Source organism: Carassius gibelio, chromosome B10 (genome assembly GCF_023724105.1).
Source record: "Carassius gibelio isolate Cgi1373 ecotype wild population from Czech Republic chromosome B10, carGib1.2-hapl.c, whole genome shotgun sequence".
NCBI classification, from domain to species: Eukaryota; Metazoa; Chordata; class Actinopteri; order Cypriniformes; family Cyprinidae; genus Carassius; species Carassius gibelio.
In genome coordinates, this window is record NC_068405.1 from 8326556 (window position 1) to 8348027 (window position 21472).

At 36.9% G+C, this 21472-nt stretch overlaps 1 protein-coding gene across 6 annotated transcripts in view; it reads left to right on the forward strand.

Moving 5' to 3' along the window:
• LOC127966629 (spermatid perinuclear RNA-binding protein-like) overlaps positions 1–21472 on the forward strand; it is an 80005-nt gene that overhangs the window by 28201 nt on the left and 30332 nt on the right. For all 6 annotated transcript variants that reach the window (XM_052567758.1, XM_052567761.1, XM_052567759.1 and 3 more), the window contains exon 3: positions 18081–18222. In XM_052567758.1, coding sequence (XP_052423718.1) covers positions 18220–18222 — 3 coding nt within the window. In that variant the 5' untranslated portion in view covers positions 18081–18219. The remainder of the gene's footprint in view (positions 1–18080; positions 18223–21472) is intronic.

A 21472-nucleotide genomic window follows, 5' to 3' on the forward strand; every position in this document is an offset into this window, starting at 1 on the left:
TCACATAAACATACAGGCAAATCATGGGTCACAGGAGGGGATGCTCCCGATCAAATTATTTATGCTAAGCATCAACATTCACAAACCACTGTTATTTTTAACAGAAAAGAATGCAATGAGCTTGTAATCATGACTTTATCATGACTTCGCTCAACACAGTGGAGTGCATCATTTTGTTAACTTTGTGGTTTATTATTTTGAGTTGTATGGTACGCGGTAACACACGTCCCTCTCACAATATATTGGTTTACACGTCTATCGCTTTTGCCGCTCAGAAATATTCACACAATCATGCAGCACGTATCAGACGATCTGCGCTCCAGTGTGGTTAGCGCTCGTGCTCACTGATCTATATATAACTGAAGCGCGCTCTTGCCCTCCTCCTCCATCGTGCAGGTCTCTAATAGGAAGATGTCTGTTATTGTGTTCTGATCGAGGCTCTGGACTCCAAGCATAACTTATAACAAAATATAAAATATGGTCTATAAAAACATTACTGTCCTGGCAGTGACAAATAGCTTGTTTTATGGTTATATATTTTTTCTTTTTAAATATATTTTATATTTATTTAGTTACATTGTTATAAGTTGAGATTTAGGTTGCAATAAATATTTAACGGCTACTATGTAAAAGGAATACTGCTGTTAAAAGCTCTTTATGAAAGCGTTTGCAAACGAAATGTTATTACAAATGTTTATATAGCAGTAGGCCTACTTTTAAATGAAAAAAAGTGCACAATACACTACTTTTGATTGCATTAATTGTTTTGTGCATAATGCGATTAATCGCAGACAATAATGCGATTTAATCGTGATTTTAAAAAATACATGATCGTTGCCCAGCACTAAAAAATTTTTTTCTATTTATTTTGTTTGTAGTACTTTATTTTTACAATCATCATCATCATCATCATCATTTAATGTTTTATTTTCTTATTTTTGTTTGTATTTATTCTCAGAATGTAGTCATGTTGTTGTGTAATCACAGTCTTGCAGGCAGCGCTACCAGATTGTGTTACTCCCAGAACAGTTTTCAGGACGATCTCAGATTGTTACAGATGTGAGTCTCAGCATCGCTCATGATCTACAGCTGAATCAGTAGAGAGAGCTGGTGAAGTAATCACACACCTCTCTGTCTGCACAGGGACGGCTCATTCTCAAGCGTCCACTGACACAGGAAAGGCCAATTTATCACACCTACTAAGTTGTGATTGTGAAGTGAAGGGCCTTGAGCAAAAAATAACGAAGTAATGCTTGTGGATGGCATTGATCTCGTCTTGGCCTGGGCAGAAATGTACCAATCAAACATTGTGTTGATTCTGTTGGTCCTGGCTCTGTGCTGGAGTGGATGTGGAGAGTGGACTCAGGTAATGGAGTGTGTCACTGTTCTACAGACCAACACACTCTGAAATGGTGGCTAATCAGTCTCTGCTGGTTTGAACTACAAGTGTAAGTTGCGAAGACTAACAACTTGTGTCTGCTTGAATCCGCTTTACTCTTCTGTCTTGTAACCCTCGATTCGTTAGCAATTAACGTGATTCTCCTGCCCACAGTCTGCCGTCATCACTATACTTCCCCCAGGATGCTCGGTGGAGCAGATGCCCTCAGTACCACACTCACACACGTTTGTTTTTGTGAAAAGTGGGTTCATCCCATAGGCGTAATGGTTTTTATACTGTACAAACTGTGTATTTTGTCGGCCTTCACCAACCCTAACCCTCACAGGAAACTTTGTGCATTTTTACTTTCTCAAAAAAAAACCTCATTCTGTATGATTTATAAGCGTTTTGAAAAATGGGGACATGGGTTATGTCCTCATAAGTCACCCTCTCCTTGTAATACCTGTGTCATACCCATGCCATTATACAGAGTTGTGTCCTGATATGTCACAAAAACAAGAGCACACACACACGCTGGCACAAATACTCTCTCACACACACACACACACACACACACACACATACACACACACACAGTGACACACTGACACACGCTCACACATGCTCACGGTGTTGCCAATCCTTGTGAGTGTATTCCCAGGCTGCCTCTCATATTCCTGCGTGCTCGTCTCTCTCCATCAAACACACACACACACACTCTTTTTCGCCGCAGTGTCCTTGAGAATCCAATGACTTTGGCAGCACGCGCCTCTATCTCTGCGCTTTCACTACATCTGACATTTCAGTGTTAATTGTTAGTCCTGCATTAGTGACAGACTACTGTTGGGTTTATTCCCCACACACTTTGTCATCAGTTTAAATATTCATTAACACTTTGACAAATTAAGTTAACTAAACTCCTTGAAGATCTTTATTTCTGTTACAGATTATTATTATTATATTATTGTTATTAAAGTCTAGTAGTAGTAGTAGTAATAAACGAAACCGTAATGTATTGTATTATTTTATTGCTACAATATAAATAATAAAACTAAAATAATTAAAAGTATTATTATTTTAAAAAATGATGTTATTATTACATTGTAGTAATTGTCACAAAACGCTGGAAAAAGGAGGCGCGGGATAACGTTTAGAACCTGATGTTTATTCATGAAACAAGGAGATACCGAACACAGGAACATCAGGGATGACATTTAACAGTGGACAGGAAACAAGGGGCAGAACACACTATAAATACACAGACAACAATGGGACACACCTGGGAGCAAATGAACTAATTAATCAAACACCACTGGAAACGAATTAACACAACGAGGACCGGAACAGGAAAGACCAAATAAGGAAAATGGTGAAAAACACTGACAGTGGTAGTAGTTGTAGTAATAATATAACAAAGCTAATGTATTTTTGTATTACTATACCAAATTAAAAAATTTTAACAAAAGTGAACAAAATAAAAAACATTTGTATTTTTAAACAAATGTTAATATAGCAAGAAAATAATTATACATTAATTTGTATTTTATTATTATTATTATTTAAAATAGTCAATATAGTTGGCGAAATAATATAACTAAATGGTAATGTATGTTTTATTACAATATTAAAATTTTACATTTAAAACCGAAATAATTGAAAAAATAGTGTTAAAAATTACTTTTAATATAGCAATAAAACAATTATACTTTACAGTTCAGGTTTATTATTATTAAGCAATATAATAATAATAATAATAATATTAAACAAGACTTTTTTGTTTATTGTTAAAAAAAATAACATGTAATGTTTTAGTTTTTTTCCTTATATAAATTGTCACAATATAACAGGGATCCTACTTTATACTTTAGGTAATGATCAAGTGTTGAAGTACCTTATATTAGTATTAAAGGTCACGTTTAAACACAGTATTTTTCACACAATTCACCTATCTGTATACCTCTGTTTTCACTGTCATAAAAACGGGCTGATGACTTCCTTGCTCTATGAAGTCCCTCCTTCAGAAATACGTAACGGGTTCTGATTGGGCCAGCGGTACCTGTGCTGTGATTCGACAGCAGCTGAGAGCAGGTTGCCCTCCTGGAAACGTGCGATTGGGCTAGAACGCACGTGCTGGAGATGTACTTATAATCACAGGAGCGTTTTTACTGACGAGATGCGCATGAAAATCGCATGCGTTTTTTTGCACAGCCCTACCATCTAGTTAACAAAGCTAGACAGCAGTACCCTTTTTGTAATAAGTTACAGAAACTGTTAAACGCACCAACTTAAATAATAAAATAAACTTACCAGTTGTGGTCCATAAACAACACCTTCTCCAGACAAAGAGGGAACTGCTCCATCTTTCAAGAATAATCTTTGTGCGAATCCAGCATTACACTGATTGAGATTGAGGAAGCTGTCCTCAGGAAAATGTGCTGCACATAGTTTTAGATGTGGATTATAATTTTCAGGAACAGAGTTAAACATAAATTGTAACCATTGATCTCAAAGTACAGCGTCCCTGGGAAGCCCAAACAAAGATGATTGGACTCCGAGATGAAAATAACAGCGTTTCGACGACATGTCGAACACAAACGCAGCTCTTCCTCTTCTCCGTCGGAGCGCAACAAGACCACACCCCCTTTTGTGTGTATTGATGTGAGCGGAAATTAGTCAAAAAACTGTTTTAGTGACATCATTACTGCAGGAACTGGAGGGCTTTAGTCCAAACGGGTCGATCATGTAGGCGATTTGTTAAATAAAATATCTCGCTTGGCATTGAACTTTGAGCTTTAGAATTTTACAGATATTATTTATCCTCTGACAACAACATTACACACTAACTAAAGTTTAAAACATGGGATCACGAAGAACGAGACCTTTAATTTGACTTATATGTGCAGTAGGATACTGTAGTATATTATTCATATACAGTATTTTCCAGTTTCACAGTATCCTTATTTTGGTGACGTTTTCTCAAATCTGTATCTAATCAGAAATGGCCATCTGACGTTTGACATCAATTCCTTAGAGTCTCTCTCTTTCTTTATGATTTCCTGTGAAGGAGTCTGCTCTACTGTGTTTCTTTGTGTAGTCTTCGTTCTCTGCCAGGCTTTGTGATTCTCGCCTCATATCTGTTTTCATCATTTTCAGATGTGTTGTGGACGGGGCTGAATAGGTCTGTCTTGAAAGGGCTGTTCAGTGGAAGACATAAACATGAGAGTGAGAGAGCTGCTTGAATTTCTGATTAAAACTCTGTCTGCCGCTGGGACTGAGGAGTCCGCGACCGCGGCTGATGAATACAGATAAACACTCGTACTCCACAGATGCATGCTTTAGCTTATGCACAACTGTATCTATAGAAAATTGACTAGAACTATTTGTATACACTATACAGTGAGATGCAACACCAAAACCAAGTGCATGGCATTAAGTTGAATTCAATGCAAAGTGGTTTCAAATGGTCTTTAAACTGTGTTGTTGTGTCAGCAGTCTGTAATCTAGCATCTCAGTCTGCAATAAGAGCTGCTCCGTCTGTCTTTCTCTCTCTCTCTCTCTCTGTCGCTGCTCCTGTCTTGCATTCATCACTCTCTCTCTCTCTGGGAATCCGGGAGCTGCTGCTGGAAGGATGTAGCCATGACGACAGTTCCCGCGGGATGAGCCGGCACAGAGCCTCACTTTTTTTTTTTTTTTTTTTTAGCCCATCTTGACTTGCAATCTCTCTCCGTTTTCCTCCTTTCTTTCTGTCTTTTTTTTTCTTTGTGTTAGTATCTTATAATTACAGTTCAAACTGGTGCTTTTGGGTGTAACACAAATTCACATTCTTTTGTCAGGCCAGCAAGAACAGAAAAAATAAATAAAGAATATAAAAATATTGAATTAAATATCTAAAATAAAAAAATGCTGATAAATGATTTTAAATGGGAAAAGAATATTGGTGTATTTGTGTACCAGCTTGGCCAGTAGTAATAAACATGAATGAATGAATAAATAAATTAATCAATAAATGATGAATTAAACAAACAAACAAACAAACAAATAAATAGAAATACGATAAGGGCCATACAAAACTAATGAAGAAAACAAACTAAATAATTAAAAAATGAAGGACATTTTTATATTTGATATGAATGTTTATAGAACAATAAATAAACAAATATTAAAATATTAAATAATTCTAAATGGAATTAAGAACAGTGAGAAACTAAGGAAGTAAACAAAAATGAAATAATTAAAATAAACATTAAATGAAAAAAAATAAAATTTAATAGGGAAAAAAATACATTTTATAAATAAAACAATTCATTCAAATGTCACATACATTGATTGATTAATTTAACAATTATTTAAAAAAGGGACAATGTACATTTATTTATTCATTTATTTAACGTGTATATTTATTTATTTAAAAAAAAGTACATTAATCCACATTCATGAGGGTAAATGTACCCAAATTAGCCCGAAGGCATGTTTTCATTGGTAGTCCCTTTGCCAGATGTTATTACAGCAGGTGTAAAAACTGGAGAAAAGAAAATAAACAACACAGAAGAACAATAACAACAAAATAGAACCAAAAATTAAAAACAAATGACAGAAAAAAAGTAAATAAAATAATTGTTGATTTATGAAGAAGCCATTTCTTAAAAATTATACTTAAAAGAATAGAAAAGAAAAGAAACAATATGCATTCTCTAATTGGTGTGTAATTGAATTCCACTGATGTGATGTTTTGAATGAAAAACCTCATGAAATTGAACATTGCATCAAGCTAAAATAGCAGAGAAATCTGGAAGGAGTCGTCCTGCTGCACACATGGACACATGGAAGTGTCTGATCAACACAGCCACCCATCGGTCACATTCGTCTCCGAGCACATTGATGCAGTCACTGATTAATCGATGGGGTTAAAACACAGGATGCAAGGCGATGAATATGTAAAGAGGAGAGTGGTGTGCACTGGAAATGGGGTCAGGGGTCAAAACTGCAGCTTACACACGGATTAACATATCCTCCTGTTTCTCTGGTGCTGTGTCTGATGGCCCCGGGGCCGCTGAACTCTGCTAGGAATTCAGCACTTTGCTGAGACAAGCTGATTTTCACCTCCACACACACACACACACACACTGCTCTCTCGACACGCTACACACACTCACACACACACACACGGAGCTCTTAAGCACCATATCTGTTTTCCATTCACACTGTCACTGAACCTCCCAGGAGCTGCACACCTCCATAACTAAGAATGAGCTTACGTTTGTAAAAGTGTACTACCAGCGCTTGACACAACATTTAATATATTTAACATGTTTTTGTTGGCGCATTTTTTTTGGCATTGCTTTGAAAACAATAGTAAATTACAGAAATATCAGTTTTAGTACTGAAACATTTTAATACACAAAAATGGCATGTATAGATTTCTTTTAACATTGAAAAATGATTTAAATAATTGAAAATATAAAATATGCAGTTTGAACTAATTCACACAAATTAATTGAAGATTCAAAGACAAAAGCACATCCAAAATAAAGCCAAAGTACATGCTCCTAGGTGTTAATTTTGCCAAATCAAAAGTGTGATAAAATAATTGGAGTATTCACAGTTAAATCATTCTGTATATATATAATGAATATTAAATATATCTCTGGTCCCTACAGAATAACACTTTCACATGCTATTAAAAAAGAACAAAAGGATGGCATTATTCAGTATATAATGTGCAGAAGGCTTGGATTTTATTCTGAACATGAAGGCAGACAGGAAATGCAAACTCAATGATCTTTTTACAAGATCCATTCATAAGTGCAGACGGCTCTGAAAACCAAAGTGGGAATAAAATCTGAAAAGCGATGTTTAGTTGTTCTGCTTCCTGTGGTATGGTGAGCTCTTTACAGCCATTGATCCTCAAGGTCTGGCACAAATTCCCCGCGTCTAATGAGGCCGCTTTATTGGGAGCGTATGAGCCGTGAACTCAAGGTCAGGGCCGCCTATGAAAGCGCACGTGTGGGTGTCTGAATAAACCCGCTTCCCTCGCTTATAACCAAACATTTCATTCCTTTCTTTCTAACGCCATCCGACTTCAGAGGGGCGCTGAAAACCAGGCCGCTCCGACTGCCGAATTAGTGAAAAATTCATGCTCTGAATCCAAAGAGAGTAAACCGATATTTGAGAGAGAGATGGTCACTGAAATATTTACAACATTGCTCAATCTGATTGACCGTAGACTGCTTGTCCCAGTGCATTGTGGGTCGGAGGGGGTGGGTTATTCTGAGCTAGGCGGTGAGGGATCATGCTAATGAATTGGTGTTGTCGAGTAACATGCCCAAATTGACCAGGAATGAATGGATTCTCTGACCCGCTTCGACTTGGCTCTGAAGTGCACAAACACTCTCTGTTTTTCCTCTTTCGGCTTAGCCACACTTGTTCTATATTCCTCTTCCTGCATAAACTGTCTCGCCACTTTCTCAAACACACCTCGCAGGAGCGGTTTCTCAGCTGGCACCGGATGGAGCGGCAGGGGGCGGCCCGCTGGGTTGATTGCAGTATGAACAGATGGTGCCCGTGATACTGAGCAACAGCGACCCAAGGTTGGACGCGACTCTAAAGGGGAGCTGACGCACCGATCCACTCTGTGCGTCAGTGTGTGAAGCTAAAGCGCAAAGAGAAGAGTGAGCCATGTGCTGTTATATAAGGGTCCTTTCAAAGGGCCAAATGATGGGAAACACAGGGCACTAAGATATGTTTTATTTTTTACCAAAAAATTTCGAGGACTCCTTTATAATGGTTAAATTGAGTTGTATTCATCCAAAAGCAGGTCTAACTAATTGGGCAGCTCAGTGGTTATCACTGTTGTCTCACAGCAAGAAGGACAGGAGGGCTTTCTTTGTGGAGTTTGCATGTTCTCCCTGTGTCTGCATGGGTTTCCTCCCACAGCCAAAAGACATGCAAGTTAGGTTAACTGAACATTCAAAATGTGTAAAGACGAGACTTGTGTATGGATTAATTGGTTCTCGTCATGGATATAGCCATAGATGCTGGAATGGCATTAAGAAATAAACATGCGTTATACAGTAAATTCTCTGCATTTAACCCATCCAAGTGCACACACACAGCAGTGAGAAGTGAACACACACCCGGAGCTATGGGCAGATATATATCCAGCGCCCGGGGAGCAACTGGGTTCAGTGCCTTGCTCAAGGGCACTTCAGTCATGGGTATTGAGGGTGGAAGAGAGAGCAGTTCATTCACTCCCCGCCACCTACAACTCCTGCCAGCACAGAGACTCAAACCTGCGACGTTCAGGTAGTCCAACTCTCTAACCATTAGGCCACAGCTGCCCCATAGTGTAGTGTTCCTGCAGAGTGTCTGAGCTGTTATGTATCATCTCTTTGAAATCTGTTTGAATGAAACGGGGAGATGGTGATTTTGGGGTTGACCGCTGTGCTGTGTTTAACTGTTGTCTTGGCTCAGTTCTACTCTAGAGCCTCTTTGATTTTGATCAGCGGGGCACAAAGTGTTGAGCGACCTGAATTTGCACGCTCACACTCTTGCTCTGCCTGTGTGAACACACACACACACACATCACACATTAATATTTCAATCATCAGCTTTTCTTTCTTGTCAAGTGGTGTTTCCAATCTTTTTCTCAGTCTCTTTCCTGCATCAGTTCACTTCATTGAGTTTCCCTCTGCCCTGCTCGGTTTCCTTTTAATTTTTTTGTACATCCTTCCTTTATTAAAGTTTTCATCAATACTGTATCTTAACTGGAAGTGCTAAACAATTGTTGTATGCCTTTCCTCTCTTTGTCCATTAACACTTTTCCAGAGATCTAATCCACTCTAAATGGCTTTCACTTTAAGCTCTTGTTTTGTAACATGGGCAGCTGTATTTTTAGCACTTTTACAGTGCTACTGAAGCTGCTGAAGGCTCAAAGCATCCTGGGAAGTCTGTAGAAGTCTTTGTGTTTTTATAGTCCAGCCGCTGAGATGGGATTTTGGAGTAATATTGTGCTATTGTGTTTGTTACAGTGTGCACTAGTTACACTTAGAGCCCTTAATGTTTCATTATTTTGTTTAGCGACTCTGTAATTGATCATTGTTTTAATTATTGGAATAAATGCTGTAAATATAATTAATTGTTATAAACGCTGTGAAGTTTTTCATAGCTTACAACCAATAACTTTTCAGTAGCTTGACTGTAGTTTACAAAGGCAATAGCCTTCTGTGAGCTTTATTGAAACCTAAAATCTAAAAAAGTGCATATAATCTTAATGTCTATAAAAGCAGCCATAATCTCTTGAGTCCAAAGATATTCTCTGTCTGTTTATTTCAGAGCAACTACTTAAATTAATACATTTTAATAACACAAAAACTGATTGCATTTGTGTTTGTGCTGTTTGGGTTTGTGTGTGTGTGTGTGTGTGTGTGTGTGTAAGGGGATTTGAACATGTACAGTATGTGTTAGTGTGTATGACATCTAAGAAATCAGTTTTATGCGTCTGGTTTAATAAAACCAGTCCAGTTTGCCGTTCCTCGTTGGGAATGTCCTATCAAGACAAACGAGTGAACCAGTACTGTAGATCAGGTTTATCCCCACACTAATGTAACATTTAACCTAAGCCAATGTGTGTAGTAAACCTTTTATTAAGAAGTTGAATCATTTCATTTGAACGGAATATTGATTGATTTGTTGTTTAAGATAAAGTGTGTCTTTTCTCTGCCATTAGCCACATTGAAGTGAATGACAAACATGAAAAATGACAGCATCTTAATCCTGTCAGTATAATATTGAGTTGTGTTTGCTGTGATGGATCTCTGCGCCTGCTCTGCATCTGTTAGTCAGCGTCACATTAGGCCGTCAGAACGTGATTGAGGAAGTTGCAGTACTGTAGAAGTGAGACAAATGAGAATTATGCGAGAGAAAAGTGAGTCTAAGTGAGAGATTGCGGATGACAACAGGAAGTTGCTGGACTCTCTCCCTCATTTCTGTCCCTATGGTGGACCTACAGTCAGCAGGAAGCACCTCTCCATCTGAAATATTGACAATGCAGTTATTTGTTTATTGATGTCATCCATTCTCCCTATAGCGTGTTCAGCGTTTTTCTTCACTGCCAGATCAACAAATGCGTGAAGCTGCACTTTCTCTCGCATTGCCACTTCAACACAAGCCATTTTTTAATCAAGACACCTCTCCAGATTTCTGGAATACAAGATCATGATGATCTCAGTAAATGGACATGGCTTTTGGAAGAGTTTGTTTGCATCGTGTTTACTGTTAACAGATAGTGTTATTCTGGCACCTTTAGTATTTTTCTGCTTTGAATGAAGCCGGTTGTTAAGAGATTTATGCATCTGTTCATGATGACTTCTTTTTAGTTGGCTAAATTGACCTCAGCATGGTGCTGCTGTAGAAGTGTTTTGAAGCATTTTCAAATTGATTTTAAGTATTCGAAACCTGAGTGTCCGGTTGCCTCGTTGTATTTAGAGAGTTGGAGGAAAAGTATTTGTCCACTTCGGGGGGGGGGGTTGAATTTCTGAGATGTGCCTCAATTTTCAGGCTGTTTTTGTTCTGTTTTACAGATTTATCATCAAAAAAGACTTCAGTGCACATAAACATAACTTGTTTTAAAATGTGATTTTAAAATGTTTCTCTTCAAACCTGGATTGAAAGTTTTCTCTTGGTGTTTTTTTATTTAATAGATGATCTTATTTCTTACAAAGCTAAATAAATTAGATTTTTATTTTTATTTTATGACATATTATTGCAGTTTTCTATTTTAATATACTTTAAAATGTAATGTATTCCTGTGATCAAAGCTGAATTTTCAGCATTATTAGTCTTTTCAGGAATCGTTCTAATATGCTGCTGTGCTGCCTGTGTCATATATAATATATATATCTGAAAGTATATTAAAATAGGAAACCAATATTAGAAATTGCTATATTTCACAATATTACTTTTTTTGTATTCTTGGTCAAATTAATACAGGCTTATTCATGGCTTATTTCATGAAAAGTAGTTGTTTTTTAATTATAAATGTGTGCATTCATGGTGTGAAAAAAAACATGTTAAATATTATATAATTTTTGTAAATATTCTAAATTAATTTTCTAAAATGTTTACTTGGTTTAAAATAAGTAAAGTCACATTTATTTTATTTTATTTATCCTAGACTCTCTCTAGGACTCTTCTGTTCATGTCACTATGAATTATTCTTTGACAGCTCTTTTGAAAATGTTTACTACAGGTTAAAATGGGTAAAAACAAAAGACTTTTCATCAGATGTTTTCCTTTCAGTGTGTCTTATTATTGAGCATAAAAGGAAACGGTGATGGCTGTTTCTCACGGCTGTCATTCAGCTGAACGTGTCAGATGATTTGTTTAAATGTATTTGAGCTGGAACCTTGACTTGACTTCACCACTACAGAAATATAAATGAAACATCTCACAGTTATGAGTTGTGCAGCCACGTCTAGAAACCTCAGATTTTCAACCTCAGAGTTCAGCAAGCTTCATGAGAAGAGCTTCCTTGGCTTTCCGTGCACGTGCATTCATGTGTGCCTCTGTCTGGGTGTAAAACTGCACTCAACCAGCATGTCAGTCTAAAGATGGTTTATTCAGAAATTCACTATTTCCTTCTGTTAACCCACACTCTCAATATAGAGGTACGTCGGGGTCACTATTAATAGACTTAGTAATAGAGGTAAAAATGGCTCTAAAGTAAATGTTTGCATGAGCAATGGTGTTTAAACCCATAAAAGCGTCAATAGACAACTTTATATCTAGCTGTAAGAATAACCCAGCGCTAACCTAAACATAACATTTCTTTGAGTTGCGGTTCCCAGAATGATGGTTTGTAAGCATCTGTTTATTGCACACACCCTAACCAACGGCCGAGTCTTTTCCTTGGGAGCAGGTGCTGTTTGCCTCGTGTAAGATTCATTAAGTGGCCATCCAATAATCAGTGTGCAGAGAAGTGTGGCGCTGATCTGGCAACCTCGTACTAATGAGACGCTATCCACCATGCCAGTGCTTTTTCCTGCAGGCCAGAATGGTTTTCCTTAGAGGAATCTGATGGGGGGTGTTGGTAATGAGGGAGCGAAAATGCAAACACAAGCTCATTTTGAGATTTGGGGAGTCTCTGGATGGTAAATAAATGGCCGACTTGTAGAAAACATTATCTAGGCTCTGATTGATAGACGCATTCATTTAATACCAGCTTTTGTCTGTTGATTACCCTAGAGAAGAAATTAACCGCTTTCCTTAAAACACAGGGAAGAATGAAAGAAAAAGAAAATGAATGCGTGTAATTAGTAGCACTGGGGCAACGATATGATCGTAACCTACTCCCCTCTTAAAATCTCTTTCATTCTTCTGTTTGCTAGATGAAAACAATGTTTTTCTTTACTAGCTCCCTGTTGTCTCAAGTCTCGGGTGGATTGATGAGTTTTAATGAGTTTGACACTTATTCATTTAAATGGATAGAAGATCTGTTTTTAATGAGTTGTTATAAGAAATTATATTTTAAGGGTCCTATTTTTTCTTAAAAGGAGAGCTTATAACAAAATTCATATTATTTGGTTATTCTTTAACTATGAGCACTTTTGGCCATTTAAAAAGTTAATTTTTCAGATATTTTCTGAAAGTAAAAAAAAGTGTCTTTCCCCGTATTTCAGTACCTCAGTTTGTTTAATGATGGAAATTATATTTTTAAAAATAAATTTCTGATTCCTTTGTCTTGCTAAGGCTAGCATTATAAGTACTAAATACAATTAAATACTATTTTAACATTTTTTTCAAGTGAATTTTAACTAATTTATTATCTGTTTTAGAAAAATAAAGATGATGAAAAAACATCTGATTATGAGTTTAAAAAAAGAAAAAATAATAAATATGGTAACTTCCTAAAATTAAAATCACACACAAAAACTTTACATGAAAATAAAATACTTTTCTACTGGACTTAACTGAACTAAAAAAAAAAAAAAAAAATCTCATTCAAAATATTAATAAAAACTATATTGGGTAACGCACCTTATAGCTCTGTTTTACTTCAGGTGTCCCGTGTTCGAATCCAGGCTCGTGGATCTCAATATTAACACAACACTGACTGTTGGAACAAGGCACTTCAAATGAGCAAACAGATTTGTGTTATCTTTAAGATTAATACCCACTCACTCAATTTAAGTCTCAGCATTAGATATTTGTTTATTCTCAAACTTTTAATGCTAACAAATATACATTTGTAAGTAGGCTACTTTATTAAAAACATTAGCACATGAGGTACAGTATGGCTCACTATTTTCGTTTAAAGCCTGGAAGTGATTTGGAGGGTGGACATTTATTTTCATTTGGCCTATTATTCTGCAGCAAAGTGGGACTGTAATTGTTTGCGGGGCAGGCTGTCTACAGGAAGGCCGGACTGATGACAGAATCCAGTTAAAGTCATGCTCTTCTAATACCTCTATTACCAAACCTAGAGGGAACCCGAGGATGATTAAAGGATTGACATCAGGCAGAAAGAAGGTGAAAGTGAAGGTCAGTGAAGCAGGCAGTGTTGAGAAATCTCCTTCTTTTCACTTGTTTCCTACGAGCTGGAGGATGTCTACTTATTCATGCTGAAATACTGAGGTTAAATGTCTTTTACACTGCATGCTCATCAATGATCTCCTGCTGTCTTCAATCATGAGCCCAAATTGAACCTAGAACATTTATGGATTCGTTTATGCTTAAGATTCACTTCCTGATATTTGGGGGGAGGGGTGACCTCATACAGTGTGTTTTAAAAGAATCGGAAAAATAAATTACTGTGTGTTTACATTTATTCAATTCATAAGGGACTTACTGTTAACTATTAACTATAGCTTTTTCCTCACACTCTTAATTTGCTTTTACTGTAGGTATAGTGTAGGATTAAGGGATCTAAAAACCATTAATAAGGACTAATAAACAGCCAATATACTACAGTAGTAATACGTATGCTAATAATCAATCACTTTAGTTGATTATAGGGAGACTGTAAACGCTATTACTTTTAAGCTGATATCCTAAAGACTTTATATGACTTTTTATCTAAAAGCCTAATGTTTGTTAAAAATAGTGTAAAACACAAGTAGTTTTTTGCAACTTGACATGTTTAAAACTAGGTCTTTAAAATATTTTCCATTTTCTTATTTGTCATTGAATGAACTCTTTCCTTTTTTTGTGTGAAAATTGTAGAAATTATTATTAATTGATGAAAACATTTAACTGAATTACATAATATTAATGTGACGATTGATGAATTAGTACGGTAGCCTATTTACTGAAAAAAACCCAAATGAAGATGTTTCGAAGCATTATATTTTTGTGCCAGTTGAGTCAGGTAGTGAATAATCAGTAATTGAAAGTGGAAAGTAATTATAACATTTATATTGTCACGTCATTATGAAAGGATTATTATTATGATTTTTTTTGTCTTTTTGAGGAAAACCTCATGCATAAATCGACTTTTGTATTTGTAATTATTGACGTACAGTTGTAAACTAGACCGTGTTGAAGTTTGTATGTGCATCGTTTAATGATCAGTCATTCACTGTAGATGTTTAAATGATGATCAGTTCTGGGCTAATGATCTCTCTGAACGGTCTGGTTTGGTATGCGCTGTGTTTTCAGCAGATTGTGCCGCTGATAACGAGGCAGTGACAGCAGGGCCGTCCGCGAGCAGACTGTGAATGTCTCTGTGTGGACACACTCCACTGAACATTATTACAGAAGATCTGCAGGGCTGTAGTAATTGCGCTGTTGGCAGCGGTGTGGGGTCTCTCACCAGATACACTTGTTCATCTCTTAAAAGGATGTCAAAGTAGATGTTTGGTGCATAAAGGGACTCGGGAGATAAGCTACGCCCTATTGAGCGACACTATTTCTTCCTATTCATCGTTGTCTTGGTTATGGATTGTTGGGTAATATGTACATTAGCTGAGAAGGTTTTATATGATGTGCTATAAGCAGAGCATGCAAATGATCTTGGTTTGTGAAACACTGTCCCATTCATTCAAAGACACACTAGATACGGGTTTGTGGTCATGTGGTTTTTGCTCCCTTGTGTCCCATTTGGAATTTCAATCTTTCAGGAGGAATATACACTTTTTGTGCAGATGTCTTTTGATGAACGTTTACTGGTACAAAATTCCCAGCAGCCCATGTGCAAAGTAGATAATCTGACGAACCAGAGCAAGTTAGTAATCAAACCATAACAAAATAAAATCAACCAAAGAATGGAATCTGATTTACCTAAGCTGAATTTATTTGATCAAAAATAAATTTAGTAATATTATGAAATATTTTTTTACAATTTAAAATAACTGTTTTATATGAAAATATATTTTAAAATGTAATTTATTCCTGTGAATTTTCAGCATCATTACTCCAGTCTTCAGTGTCACATGATCCTTCAGAAATCACAATACTGATTTGCTGCTCAAGAGACATTTCTTACTATTATCAATGTTGAAGTTGGTGCTACTTCATATATTTAAGTATTTTCTGAAGATTAGAAAGTTCAAGAACAGCATTTAATTGCAATAGTTTTTTTTTGTTGTAAAAATTTAATAATGTCACTTTTGATTAGTTCAGTTTTTGCTGGATATAGTATTGTTTAAGACAAAATAAAAAATCTTACTAGATGTCTATTAGACCATCTAGAACAGTGGTTCTCAACCTTTTTTTTCCAGTGGGCCGCGTTATGGTCCAAGTCTCGCGGGCTGAACGCATATAATTTACATATTACGTCACCAATACAAACCAACCTGATTTATAGTATTATAGCCTAAATATTATGATATCTAATCTATTACATTCATTGAAATAAATAAATAATTCTGCTCCCCATAAATAAAACACCTGATGCTGTCGGGAGCTAACCAATTATGTGAGATTCAGCTCGAAAGGAGTAACAGCACAAAGAAGTTGCGATTGTAAAGCCTGTGTTATACTTTCCGCATGAGCAATCCGGATGGGTACACGGCCAGCACGGATGTAGACTTCAATTTATACTTCTGAATGCGCAGGCTGATGGTCCACTCCGCAACAAACATGTTAACAAACAATTGCCCAAAATTATTGCACATCACTGTCTTTATAATATTTTATTGACGGATTGCACAGGTTCGAGTAGCAATGAGCTTCTTCACAAAGCCTGCACATGTGCAGTTGTGCTTTTGAAGCCTACTGACCACGCGCACCTGTCGTCTGCTCAGAGCCTCGGCACACACTCTCTGATGACGATTTTTACGTCACGCCTACCTAGCGGTCCATAGCGGACTCGCGGACGAGGAAAGTTTAACAGAGGCTTTAAGATGCAGTCTGTAAGTCACGCTTTGGAGCGTGACATTGCAGAAAATGTGCGTTCACAAATGTAGCCTATGTTGATCCAAATATGGAAAGCACTTTCGAATACAATAATATGAGGTTCTCTCCAGAGATGTTTTGCCACATTTCTTCAATTAAGGATTGCTACGTAGTATATGGTATTATTTGCCTGAACTTCTTCAAGTGAGTTGCGTGGCAAACCGAAAATCCAGCAATTCTCCTTCACTGATACTGTGACTATTCTTGTTTGTACATGTCATGTTTATTCACTGGCATTTTTCACATTTCTTTTTTTCTCCCTTAAAAACAAATTTGTCCATTCTGATGCTCAATTTTACCTTAACTAATGGCTGTTAATGACTATTTGAATTGAATTCTGCCAAAGTGCGCGCTTGTGTTCGTTAAATGCGTAACGTTGTTGTGAGTAGGTCTGCTCATGTCTGAAAATAATATATCAAAATAATCAAAATAATTTCACAAAAACATGAGGATATAGCTTATATTTCATTAGTAACCTAAATTGTTGACGGGCCACATGCGGACCGCGGGTTGAGAACCACTGATCTAGAAATACCTTAGCAATGAAAAAAAAAAAGGGTGCATATCATAACATTTATCAAACATTTTTATACCTTAGCAACAACCTCCTAACAGCAGCATAGCATCTACCAAAAACACTACAGCACTTTACTATTGAAATGGCTCTCTCCCCTCACCGGTTTTGGATATTCTTTTTTTTTTTTTTTTGGCCTGAACTCCATTTTTTTTTTTTTTGAGTACATCTGCTCAGCTCTAAAAGCCATAATCCAGAGAATGAAATTATATTCCAGGAAAATTGCATTAATACAGGGAAGATATTTGGCCAGATAAGAAGGGATTAAGTGGAGTAAAAATCTACAGTTCAATGTTTGATCCACAAATGATGGTTATTGACGCCGCTCAAAATGATTCCGGCATATGTTTAGATGACTTTCACATACAGCCATATTTGTCTTAAGTAGTGGAAGCACTTTGCAGGATAAGCCTGATAAACATGCTCCGATAAGTGCTCTGTAAAACTAGTATACATGCAAACACCTCGCTGTGTCGGGAAATAAACCGACAGAACAACAGGCCACATCTCGGTTGTGTGGCAGCACCCAGATCATGAAATATGTATAACATCCATATACTGCATTGCTCATTTTCAAACAAAGAGTCACTGATACCTTCTGAGGGTTTTTGATGCTACACGTTTAGTCCCCTAGGTTTCAGTGCTGTTTATCCTTCTTGTGCACTAACCCTGTGTAATGCTAATAATAAAACTGCACAGGATACATGTAATTAATGTTGTTTACTGTCTGTCTCGCAGGTTTGGTGCAGTCGGGCGCAGCAGGGGGGCAGAAAGGGGAGCGCATGAGGAGAGGGCGTCCCGAGACCCCCGTCTCCACACTCCGCGCTCTCACACACACGTTCACGGACACACCGCGCCTTGCAATCCTCCAGCCGCCATGGTAAAAACCCCCCATCTTCTGTTTGTGTAGCTGGTTAAGTATCGCACAAGGTTGATGTCTATGTTGCAAAATCTCCCATGCTCGTGTTTCTGTCCAAACCGCTCTAATCTAAAACCAGCTGAGATGTGATCGAAAATGTGATGGGGGCTTGTGAGAAAGACAGAAAACGGGGGGAGGAGATCAGTGTTTGATTAATGGCCCTCACCTCCGGCTGGTGGGAGCAGGCTCTCATGGGACTGTAGGGCTGTGCTGTTTGAATTATTAAAGTCTGAGAGTTGGGGGGAGGTTCATAAATAACCCAACGTAATGAGCGCCCTGCTAGCGTGAGCTCTAATGCTAACCCAGCTTTGCTGCCGCTGCTGGGGTGACCTTGAATATGCACACGCAAGCGCATACACGCATAAATACACAAGCGCTTTCCACTTCTCTCACTCTAGCAGCTCTCTGTGTCTTCTCAGCCTGTATCTGTATCGATTTATTTTGCACATAACGAGGTGACCTTCCTGGTTTCACTCGACTTCCTGTCAAACTGTGACCAAACTGGCAGAGCCCACATACACACATGAACAATTGCACTAACACACACTCTGGCTGTGTGTCAGCCTGACCTTGTGCTAAGCCAAACAAATTGACTTTGAGGGGGAAAAGAATGCCTATACTGTCCTTATGCAATGAATGGCAGTCTGAAAATGAATTCCCAATTCTGAGTATTGTGTTTGAAGTTGTGTTCTGTCGCGAGCATTTCTTGTGTAATTTTGAAAGTGATTCTGACTTAACATCCCTCATTTAAAAAAATGAGGAAAAATTCTGTATATCCAATGGAAGTAAAGGAGGTAACATGCTAAAATGTATACTTTTTAATATATAGCCACAAGTTAACCCTTATGTTAACATGATGTAATTTTACCAGGTGACTTTCTGTGAACAATTTATATTATGAGGTCAGTAATAAACCTTCTAAATAAATAAATGTAAAAAAAAAAATACAAATAAAGAAATCTTATAAGCTATGGAATAACATAACCACTGCAAAAATTACAATTTAGACCATTTTAAAGCATAAATAATACTAATTTTAGAGAGAGAAAAAACAAATGCTTTAACAAAAATACAAGGTTCATGTTTTAGCACTTTTTAAGCACTTTCATTGTAAGTGGCTTTATGTAACCATGTTTTTACTATAAATTAGGAACGAATAAAAAATATTTTAGTTTGCTTATCAGCAGCATGTCAAAAAGGGACCATCTATGCAAAGCATACACTGATTGCTACCATTTCTGTAAACAATGTGTGTAATATACATTTTTATGGTGGTGTTCCACAGGTCTATGTTCTGGGGCCGCTTGAGATTTACAGACTGTGGGCATTAAAGAGATGCTCTCACACACTGTCACAGTCTGTTTGAGTCAATCCCATCACACATTTACATGCACACACTTGTCAAGAAGACCTCCATCAGTCAACAGCTGTTTGTGGTCAGCTCATGTATATGCTTATGAGTCTATAATAAGTAGCTGCAGAGCTTTGCAGTTCATTGCCTGACTAGCAGACATTTTAATTAGGGGCGTGTAATTAATTTAATATTGAACACTGACCTCAGATATAAACAGAGACAACACAACATGCCAGGACAACCTCTTGTGGTTATTTACTACATCTGATAATCAGAGTAAGAGCCATATATACACATTACTAAATGCAAACTGTGCTACAACACTATTATTTTTAAAATAAACAATTCCAAATTCAAATGCACCTTCGATTTTAATGTGCTTGATCCTTCTGTGTGTGTGTACCCATCGTACTCCATTCGATTGAGATCTGTTTGTCTGAATGTGTCCCCAGTGTGCAGTTCGTTAAACTAGTGGTTTGATGAAACCCTCCATTGCTTGATTGAACTTGATCTCTCTCTCTCTCTCTCTCTCTCTCTCTCTCTCTCTCTCTCACACGCACACACACACACACATGCATGCTTGCTTTTTCTTTTTCTCACTCTGCCCCCAAGTGCCACAAAACCATCCTAAATTAATGTATTCAGGATTCCTTTTGGGATTTTTGTCATAATTTGCAATGCCTCCTAAAGGATCCTATTAGAATCTGCAAAGAATCAAATGATATCCTACTCCGTGAGAAGTACATTTTTCTGTTAACCTCTGATTAGTTCTTATTACGGTAGATCCTTTGAGACTGTTTCTAAATGACAATAGAAATTCCACTAACAATTCTTTGCTTTTTAGTAGTGTTTTCTATACAGGGAATGCACAATTCCATTCAGAATTTCTACATCCTTAATGTGTAGATCTTTAGCAATATTGTATCGGTTTTTCACAACAAACCTACATAGACCTTCAGTGTTGATGATGGTATTTGCTTCCTACAGTGTGTGTGTGTGTTAACATTTAAACAAAAAATTATATGCTAATTAACCACAATCCTGAAGTGATATTGACCAATCAGAGAAGTGTTAGTGTTACCCTTTGATAGCTTTAACAGGATAGCTAGCATACATATACTGTAGATGACACACGTTTAATGCATGAACATAAATGAACTTTAGCTTCATAAATAGCTGCCCACCTAACATTAGTTTATGTGGGATTTTGTATTTTTAGTGCATTAGATAGTAGTGGTTTCTTGTGTACATTGTTCAAAAATGCATTTTATAAAGAACTGGTACTGTAAATAAGTGCATATAGTATAAATATGTATAGAATGAATGTATGGATCTATTAATGTATGTTACCATTGGTTTTACCTCCCGTCACAGATCCAGAATACGGCACAGTAAAGTGTCCACAATTTATAGAAATTGCTCAAAAATTTTCCAAACAATTAAAAGTAAGGGCAAGTAAATAAAATGTGGAAAATATCTAAACAGAAATTGTGTTTTCTTGTAAAATATCCGCTTTATTAACAACTTTGGAAAAAAAGTGTTGTTGTTTTTACAGTGTGTAGGCATGTATTTATTTATTTTATTTTTTTTAAATGAATTTCACTTTTTCATGCGGATATGCTTCCTCTATGCTGCCATTGCATTGTCCTTTTATTCAAAGTTAAAGGGATAGTTCACCCAGAAATGAAAATTGTCATCATTTACTCACCGTCAAGTTGCTGGTAGCCATTGACTTCCATAGTATTTTGTTTCCTACTAAGGAAGTCAATAGCTACCGTCAACTGTTTGGTTACCCATACTCTTAAAAATATCTTTTGTGTCGAGCCGAAGAAAGAAACTCATACAGGTTTGGTACAG